General features: G+C 34.7%; 1 protein-coding gene across 1 annotated transcript; it reads right to left on the reverse strand.

Moving 5' to 3' along the window:
- Positions 1-4,647: 4,647 nt before the first annotated feature.
- On the reverse strand, positions 4,648-9,268 carry LOC135215792 (uncharacterized). The gene is made up of 4 exons (XM_064250742.1): positions 8,860-9,268; positions 8,469-8,623; positions 7,419-7,948; positions 4,648-6,196 (listed from the first exon to the last, which is right to left on the reverse strand). Exons 1-4 carry the CDS (start codon positions 9,266-9,268, stop codon positions 4,648-4,650), a joined length of 2,643 nt encoding a protein of 880 aa, XP_064106812.1.
- Positions 9,269-10,450: the final 1,182 nt, after the last annotated feature.

A 10,450-nucleotide genomic window follows, 5' to 3' on the forward strand; every position in this document is an offset into this window, starting at 1 on the left:
TGACTAGCTAGTGAGGTAAAGTTTACTTGTAGACTAGCTAAATGGTAAAGTTTGCTTTTAAAGCTTTTAGAGTAAAAATGATAATGGTAAAATTGAAGAATAGCCTACTACCTACCTTTAAGTGTTCTGGGAGATCAAATTCAGCTGAGTCCTCTGCGTACAAGGAAGTTTAAGAACTTATTGATAACATTTCAAATAACAGTATAACACTTCATTAACACTTAAAACTGCAGCAGACCTAGGGCTAGCCCTCATGATATTATGTGGATTGCAGTACTATTAGTAGGGAAAATTGTCAGATCAATCATGGTTGCATGGACTGACAGTAACCCGACATGCTAATTTATTAGGCAATATGAATTTAATGTTAAATTGTCTCTAATAAAAAGCTTATTGCAATATTCATTATATCATTAGCCCAAAAAGCAGACATGTTGAATTTAATGTTAAATTGGATTTAATAAAAAGCTTACTGCAACATTCATTATTTCATTAGCTCAAAAAGCAGGCATGTTGTTGACTGCAATCTAACACATGCTTACTTGATGTTGTTTCAACACAGTCATAAAGATTTGAATGAATGAAAAAAAAAATCTCACTTGTGAAACGTGATAACCTGCTCTTTTGTGAATCCTGTTGCTGTATGGAACACACACTGTTGCTGGCCAAGCACTGGGTGCCACAGGTGGCTGGCTCTGATTACTGCAGGTCTGTGCAGTCGCTGCCATATCTGGGCCTTGGAATCAACACATAGCAATGCTGCCTTACTTGCACGCGACAGTCAGGTGATCGTCCAATTTCTCCCTTCTATATCTTCGGTTATTACTTCCAGATCGAGGGCCAAACTGTTTATTTTATTATTATTTTTTTAATCAGGTGCTCTTAGTGGAAACAACACTCTGTTGCCATCATCCCATGAGTTATTGTTACTGTTTCTTTATTAATTTACTTTGCGTTCATCTCTAGAAATTATGCTAAAGCTTTTACTGTCCCACAGCTTGTATTAATAAACAGCTGTTTGCCGATGTTGGTTACCGTAATTATATCTGGTATATAATAATGTATATATTATATATATATATATATATATATATATATATATATATGTATACAGAGGGCCTATATATATCTATATATATATCTATATATATAATAATAAGGCTATATATATATATATATATCTATATATATATATACCATTCCATCGGCAATATATATATTATATATATCTCTATATATATATTATATATTTCTATACAATATTAGTATATATCGATATCTATATATATCATACATAGGCCTAATATATATATATATATAGATATATATATATATATATATATATATATATATATCTAGTATATATATAATACATATATATATATATCTATATAATATATATATTATATATAAATATATATATATAATTACGGTAACCAACATCGACAAACAGCTGTTTTATTAATACAAGCTGTGGGACAGTAAAAGCTTTAGCATAATTTTCTAGAGATGAACGCAAAGTAAATTAATAAAGAAACAGTAACAATATATATGTATATATATATATATATATATATATATATATATATATATATATATATATATGTATATATATATGTATATATATATATATTATATATATATAGTATATATATATATAGATATATATATATATATATTCACGTCTCTCTGAATACGTGCTCCATTTCAGACACTGTGTTAATGACAGCCTTAGACTTGTATTGAAAGGCTGACATTTAAACTTTTACAACAGCTGCAATCAATGGAAGAATGTTGGTCACCTTCGCTAGATTAAGGTCACACACTCACGAAATACACAGTTATATTAAAGAAATTAGAGTAAATCCATGAACCCAAATCAATTTTACAAAACTAATATCTCAATATTTTATTGTGCTTACATGTAGTTACTATTTTTTTTTTTTTTTTATTCGCCAAACCGGAAGACTTCGAAGTTAATTTCTGAAAATGACTTAGTTGGAAGACCGTATTCATATATAAATTATTAAACAATACTTTTTGTCTTTGTCTGTGATCTGCATTTAGACTACAAACAATCCATCAATGTCTTTAATATTGGGAACATGTTTCTGCAAATAATTAAGTAAAAAATAGAACATATTTTTTGGTTACTCAGTACAACAGATCTCTCTTTCGTTCGATCCTCTTTATTAAGAAAAGTACAACAAACCAAAAACGCCGTATTGTATTATCAACAAGGATCATTCGGGTAAAAGGCAAAGTTCCCGGATGTGCAAAATGCTGACGTTAATATAACTGTCACTTCTTAAGTCTCACGTAATCTAATGAGTTTTCCTGTTATGAACTTAACACTCTCTCTCTCTCTCTCTCTCTCTCTCTCTCTCTCTTCACACACACAATTATTCGTGAAATGAAATGATAAAATATTGCTCATGTACAGCCATTCGTTCCCCCTATTCTGTCTGTCTGTCTGTCTGACTGTCTGTCTGTCTGTCTGTCTGTCTCTCTGTCTCTCTACGATGCATCTGATCTTAATCTTAACACTGCATCGGTTCAAAACAATCTCTTCTCAGCCATAAGAACAAATTGGCGATAAGACGTAATTATCACGAGGTGACACGACTTGATGCTTCGTTTCACCCATTGGCAGAGATAACCTCAGGAAAGGTTCCCACTTGTGATAATCATGAAGATCTGAAACCGCTCATCAAGGGGATCATTGCTTCGGCAAATGTAAATAGTACACACAGAGAGCTGCAAAATGTCAAGGCTGTCTTTCAATTCTGTGTGAAGTGTGTGTGTGTGTGTGTCTTGCTTATTTTTTGGGGAAATTATAAAAAAATAATGTTTTCTTATGGAAATAAAGTGATAAAAATGATGCTTCAGGAGTTATGGTTTCATAAGGAAATAGTACTAAACACACATACCCACCTATACCATATATATATATATATATATATATATATATATACTATATATATATATATATATATATATATATATATTGTTACGAACACTTTTTAGTGTGTTCAACAGGTTCCTAAAAACACACATATTGAGACTGAAATGAACTAGTGTTCTGCAACAACTAAAGGTTTAAAAGAACATATTTAAAGTAACCTTAAACCTAATTTATTTTATATATAGACTTTACATATTTACAATTTGAGACCAGGTTCTGAACCGGAGAGTGACTTTACAAATAAACATTAACATAAAATTATGCAAAATACCTCCAAAGTTAAATATAACAATTACCAAATTTAGCAAATACTTTCTCATCAAAAGCCATAGCAAATACCTTAAATACCCAAACTACACACGCTCGTAAATAACATAACCATGCCCATCAATAATGACAGCCTTAACCCCTGAAGCATCATTCTTGTCAGTTTATCTCCATAAGAGAACAATATTTTTTTGATAATATATATATATATATATATATATATATATATATATATATATATATATATATATATATATCTTCTTCTTCTTCCCAGCTTGTTCCCATTTTTATATGGGGTCGCTGTTTCGTATGAGCCGTTTCCATCTATTTCTATCCTGCGCTTCTGCCTCATCAATTCCCTTCTCATGTAAGTCTCCTCTCACACAGTCCTTCCATCTCTTTCTTGGTCTCCCTCTTCTTCTTCTTTCTTGCACCTCCACCCCCATAGTATGTCTCCCAGCGTGGTCCTCAGCTCTCCTCAACAGGTGTCCATACCATCTCAGCCTCCCCTCCTGCACTTTCTTTGATACTTCCACCACCTTAGTCATTTATGTAGTCATTTCTGATCCTATCCTCTTTTGTCACCCTCATTGCGCCACATCCATCTTCTTCTGCTCTGTTTTTCTCATGCTTGCTGTTTCCGTACCATACAGCATTGCTGTTCTTACCACTGTCTTCTGAAATTTTCCTTTTAACTTAAGCAGCACTTATATATATATATATATTATATATATATATATATATATATATATATATATATATATATATATATATATATATATATATATATATATATATATATATATATATATATATATATATATATATATATATATATATATTATTACAGTCGTGAGAGAGAAGGGTAATTTACCAAATTAGCATGTGGGTTCAATGGACCATAATAATACAAAATAAAGGTATTTGAATGGGAATACGATCAAACAAGATTTAAATATAATAATGCAAAAAGTATTTACAAAACAATAGGACAAAATAAATAACAAATGACAAGTGACAACCACGTCTCGAAAAGTAATCATACTTGAAATTAAGAACACTTGAAACAAAGCACAATTCGTTATTAAACCCTTACAACAATATCACTTATACTTAGCTTATAGATACATCACAATAAAGTGGACTGCTTCCCTGCCGGACACCAGAGTCCTTGGTTTAGTGGCTGAGTGGAGACTGATTCAAAATTACATTTAGGGGTCGAAGAAAGTTAGGATGGGCGGAGCAAGTAAGAACAAGGAGTGTGAAACAAGACCAACAAGTTTCTTGGAAAGGACAAAGGAAAGTGGTATACAGGGGAAAACAGTCAGGCAAAATATATACAATAATTACAATTATGTGGAAGGTGTAATACCTCCCCATAGAGGATCAAGCCCAGCGGAGTGGCTTGATCAAAGTTAAACACCTTCCTTCTCCTGAGAAGGTTGAGAATGTGCCCGTGACAAGGCATCAGCAAATACGTTGTCGCTGCCCTTGAGGTGCTTTATTTGAAGGTTGAAGTTTTGAAGATATAAAGCCCATCTTAGTAAGTGCTGATTATGGGCCTTGGTGCGCTCAAGAAAGGTGAGGGGGTTGTGGTCCGTATAGACATGGATGACGGGAGCTCCTTGTAGATAACATTCAAACTTTTGGAGAGCAAGAACCAAACTTAAGAGCTCCTTCTCTATGGTACTGTAGGACAACTGATGAAGCTTGAAACTACTGGAGGTGTATCCTATTGGGTGGAGTACCCCATCAATTTCCTGCAACAGCACTCCTCCAGCACCAGTGTCGCAAGCGTCTACTTGCAAAGAGAAGGGTTTAGAAAAATTAGGACTGTGTAAGACTGGCTCACTACTCAAAAAATATTTTAAATGTTCAAATGCTGCCTGACATTTCTCATCCCATTCATACTTCTTTTTAGGGCTGGTAAGACTATGTAAAGGGGCAGCTACTGAAGCAAAATTACGGCAGAACTTCCTGTAATATGAAACCATACCCAGAAATCTTTTAAGGGATTTCCTAGTCTTAGGTTCTGGATAGTCAAGAATGGCATTAACATTTGGAGTTTTAGGCCTGACATTACCTCCACCTACAATATGTCCCAAGTAAGTAACTGTAGCTTGACCAAAAACACATTTTTGTAAATTTATTGTTAACTGGGCTTCTCTTAATCTATCAAAGAGCATATTCCAAGAATCTCCTATCACCAATATATCATCTAGATATGCAAATACTCCCTCTAGACCCTGAATGGTGTAGTTAATTATGCGTTGAAATGTGGATGGGGCATTTGTTAAACCAAAAGGCATTACTTCATACTGGAATAACCCAAAAGGAGTTATGAAAGCCGAAATAAGCTTGGCTCTAGATGTTAACTTCACCTGATAATACCCCTTGAGGAGATCTATTTTAGCTACATACTTTGCTTGGCCCACAGAGTCTATAAGGTCATCTAGACGGGGTAAAGGGTAACTATCCTTAACAGTAGCAGAATTTACTCTCCTGTAATCTGTACACAGTCGCATGCTGCCATCCTCCTTTGGTACCAATAGACAGGGAGACGCCCATGGTGACTTGCTTGGTTTAGCTAATCCAGTTCTCAGAAGATATTCCACTTCTTCTTTCATTACTAATTTCTTGGCCGGGCTGATGCGATAAGGGTGTTGTCGTATGGGAGCAGTTCCTGGTAGAAGTTCGATGTCATGGGTGAGAACTGTACACTGACCTGGATTTTCTCGATAAAGTTCTGGGTAAGAGCAAATAAGGTTTTGAAGTTCTGTTGATTGAAAAGGAGAAAGATGTTGACATGAGTTTTCAAAGGTTTTCAGGGCAGCATCATTATCTACAAAACGCCACGAATAGATGAATTCAGGTTCACTTACTTCAGGTTTCTCGTCCTTGACCTTAACATTAACATTAACAATTTTGTCTCCATAACCAGTTTCAGTATTCCTGGAATGATACCTTTTAAGCAAATTGGCATGGATAATTTGAGTACTTTTCCATCTATCAGGGGTTTCTATCACATAGGTATGGTTATTGACATTTTTAACTACTTTATATGGACCAAAGAATTTGGAGGAAAATGGGGATCCAGGGATAGGAAAGTATGCTAACACAAGATCTCCTGGGTTGAATTTCCTAATTTTAGTTTTTTTGATCATAATTATTTTTCATTTTAATCTGAGCTTTGCTTAAGTTTTCACTGGCTATTTTACGGACTTTGGAAAGGGTTTCCTTAAAGTTACTCAAATATTGTTGAACAGTTACAGTTTGATTAGAGTCTGGGGGCTTTAACCATTCATCTTTAATTAATGCAAGGGGTCCTCTTAATAATCTCCCATATACCATTTCAAAAGGAGAAACACCTAGGGATTCCTGGGGGGACTCACGTATAGCAAACAACAAAAACTTTACTCCTTCATCCCAATCAAGATTGCTCTCTAAACAAAACTTTTTTAACATACTTTTAAATGTTTGGTGCCATCGTTCCAGGACTCCCTGAGATTCCGGATGATATGCAGATGATAAGCTATGTTTTATATTTAATTCCTTAAGGATTTCTGAAAAGAGTTTACTTGTAAAGTTAGAACCACGATCAGTTTGGATATCCTTGGGGATCCCGTAAGTAGTAAAGAAACTTAAAAGGTGTTTAGCAATATTTTTGGCAGATATATTCTTAAGTGGGATGGCCTCTGGAAAACGAGTACTGGGACACATAAGAGTTAATAAATATTGGTTACCACCTTTCGTCTTGGGCAAGGGTCCAACACAGTCTATTACTAATTTCTCAAAGGGCTCATGTGGAACTAGTATAGGCTGTAAAGGGGCTTTAGGAATTACTTGGTTAGGTTTACCAGCTATTTGGCATACATGACATGTCTTTATGAAATCTCCTACGTCTTTCCTCAAATTAGGCCAATAGAACTTATCAAGTATTCTATAGTAAGTTTTGTATTGTCCCAAATGATCACCTGGTCCATCATGTGCAATTTCCATTATATGAGTGCGTACCGAAGAAGGGACAACAATTTGGTATTTCTCACTCCAGGTATCGAGATTTGAATAGTTAGAAGGATGGTAAAATTGCATTAGGATACCATTATTATGATAAAAAGAAGGGGATTTATTCAAAGATTTTATATCAACAGCCTTATCATGCAAACAAGATAAAGATTGATCTGACCTCTGGGCAACTATAAGTTTACCTCTAGACATTACCTTAGCTAAGAAATCACTATCTACTTCAAAGTCATTTACCTTTTCTCCTGCTTGGGACCGAGTGACTATATGTGTTGGGGCTTGTTCAAGATCTACCTTATCCTTCATGGGGGTATCAGTGACAATTAAATTTGGTACAATTAATTTCCCGGCTAAATCATTACCCAATAGCAATGAAACTCCTTTTACCGGCAATTCTGTATCAATCACCCCTAATTCAACTTTCCCTTTTACAAGTGGGCAATCAAGGTAAACACTGGCAAGGGGAATGGATGAGATTCCAGTAAGATCCCTTACAACCACCTTCTCACCAGTTAAATTATTCTCAACATTAGGTAAAGCCTTACTATGCAACAAAGTTAAAGCAGCTCCAGTGTCTCTTAATATAGTGACCCTAGACTTCTGTTCTTTCTCCCCCAAGGTTATTATACCTTCAGACTTAAAATCATCAAATACATCGGGTACATTTGCTTGCACATGCGAAACAGGTTTAATCTGGGAGGTTGAAAATTTTACGTTGGGTTTCATAAAAACATTACGGTAGTTATCAGATCCTTTACATTTAGGGTCTTTACAATTACGAATAGTATGTCCTTCTTTCTTACAATAACTACATTTAGGATTATCAGAACCTTTGGGATTATCCAAAATCTGCTGGGATTTTCCTGAAACTGGTTTTACAAATACCTCAGCTTTTTTTATTAGGAATACTCTTATGTATTAAGGAATAAGTGTCAGCCAAGGAAGCAGCCTTTAGTAAATCTTTCTCCTGCCTATCTTCAATATAGAGCATTACATTAATGGGAAGTTTCCTTTTAAATTCTTCAAGAACCATTAAATTTATCAGTTCTTCAAAAGAAGTTACTTCAGCACACTTAAGCCATTTCTTGAAAGCTCTAAGCTTGTCAGAAGCGAATTCTAGGAAAGTTTGGATATTTGATTTACATAAGTTACGAAAAGCTTGTCTATATCCTTCCTCTGTTATGGAAAATGCATCTAAGATTGCTTTCTTAACCTGTTTATAATCATTAGTATCATCCAGATGCCTAACAACCTTAGCAGCTTTACCTGACAATTTAGGTTTAAGGAGCCATACCCTCTGTTCAACAGGCCAATTAAGGTGATTAGCAGTTTCCTCAAATACCCGAAAATAATCCTTGGGATCATACTCTGTGAATAAGGGAACTAACTTTATATTTTTAGTCAGGTCAAAGGGAGATAACTCTTGTTCAGTTTGCCTAATCTGAAGATTGATTGAAGCCCTCTCTTGTTCCACCTTTATAGCTAATCTAGCTTCTAATTCTAATTTAGCTTTTTCTTCTCTAGCTTGAAATTCTAACTTAGCTTTTTCTTCTCTAGCTTGAAATTCTAACTTAGCTTTTTCTTCTCTAGCTTGAAATTCTAACTTAGCTTTTTCCATTCTAACTTAACTTTTTCCATTTCAAATTTTTCTCTTTCTTCCTTAAGAGAAAATTCACTTCTCTTTTCAGCGGCTTGCAAAGCTAACTCTTCCTGCCTTAAAGCTAACTGAGCTTTTTCACGCTCGACTGCAAGACGTTCAAACTCTAATTTTTGTTCAATTGTAAGGGAAGGGGTTTCTGGAACAAGATACTGCCTAGCTTCGTCACCCAAGGTTCCAATACGCATATAGTGATCTATTATCACTTTCCTAATGTCAAACTTACGCATACTAGAACGTAACTCAAGGTCTAAATGCCTAGCTACTCCCATTAATTCAGATTTTTTAGCATCGGTAAGAGTATGCAATTCAGAGGAAGGATCCCCCACAAACTTTTGAGTATTAAACTTAGCCATTGTGAAAAAAAAAGAAACTTCAAGAACAATATAAGCACCTGAATTAGAGTTTTACAATTCTTAAATTGGAACCAACCAACTTAGTTAAGCATTGACCACGCATGAAACCATAAACCACGCATAAATAGTAACCGATTAGACAAGTATTTATACACAAAACATTTTAGATACGGAAAAATGAGAATGAATAAGGACGCAACTGGAAGTATTTTACCTCCCGGTTTCAAACCAAAATGAAGTCAAAAGGAAGTACCGTCGCTCAGCTAACAACCGTAACTTACTACACTTGGATTAGAACGGTAACTTCACGCACATATGTCGAGGCATTAACAAGATTCATTACACTTTACAGAAAATGAATAACGCAAGAGACTGGTATCTAAGGACCCAGGGAAAGACTATAAGCATGTGAAAGTCACAAATGATTCAAGAGAAATGAATTTTTAACAATGGTACGACAGATTAACTTTTTAACCCGCGCACTGAGTCTCAGTTAGGAGAGGAGGGAGGGGAAAACCATAACAAGGTTACCGGCAGTCGTTTACCAAAACAGAAGTGGCCACCTTCGGTCACCGAAAAATTTATGCACAATGAAAATAAATTCTTCAGCGGTCTAGCAAACACAAAAACAGTCACCTAACTAACTATAACTCAGGATATTTATATCAAGCAAGGTTTAATAACGAATCACCAACTACATAAACAACTGATTCTTAACGAGGTTGTCAATTATTACATACCCACGAAGTTGAGCAAAAATATCCCGGACAGGCCCCCATAATATTATTACAGTCGTGAGAGAGAAGGGTAATTTACCAAATTAGCAGGTGGGTTCAATGGACCATAATAATACAAAATAAAGGTATTTGAATGAGAATACGATCAAACAAGATTTAAATATAATAATGCAAAAAGTATTTACAAAACAATAGGACAAAATAAATAACAATTGACAAGTGACAACCACGTCTCGAAAAGTAATCATACTTGAAATTAAGAACACTTGAAACAAAGCACAATTCGTTATTAAACCCTTACAACAATATCACTTATACTTAGCTTATAGATACATCACAATAAAGTGGACTGCTTCCCTGCCGGACACCAGAGTCCTTGGTTTAGTGGCTGAGTGGAGACTGATTCAAAATTACATTTAGGGGTCGAAGAAAGTTAGGATGGGCG

Source organism: Macrobrachium nipponense, chromosome 5, assembly GCF_015104395.2.
Source record: "Macrobrachium nipponense isolate FS-2020 chromosome 5, ASM1510439v2, whole genome shotgun sequence".
Lineage (NCBI taxonomy): Eukaryota > Metazoa > Arthropoda > Malacostraca > Decapoda > Palaemonidae > Macrobrachium > Macrobrachium nipponense.

Excerpts from the sequence above, each read along its gene's own strand:
- LOC135215792 (XM_064250742.1), bottom strand. The coding sequence starts at position 9,268 with ATGGCTAAGTTTAATACTCAAAAGTTTGTGGGGGATCCTTCCTCTGAA. Across the intron at positions 8,624-8,859 it reads GTTAGAATGGAAAAAGCTAA|AGTATGATCCCAAGGATTAT; the intron begins GTTAGAATTTCA and ends CCTTATTCACAG. Across the intron at positions 6,197-7,418 it reads AAACTTATAGTTGCCCAGAG|GTATCATTCCAGGAATACTG; the intron begins GTCAGATCAATC and ends TTTGCTTAAAAG.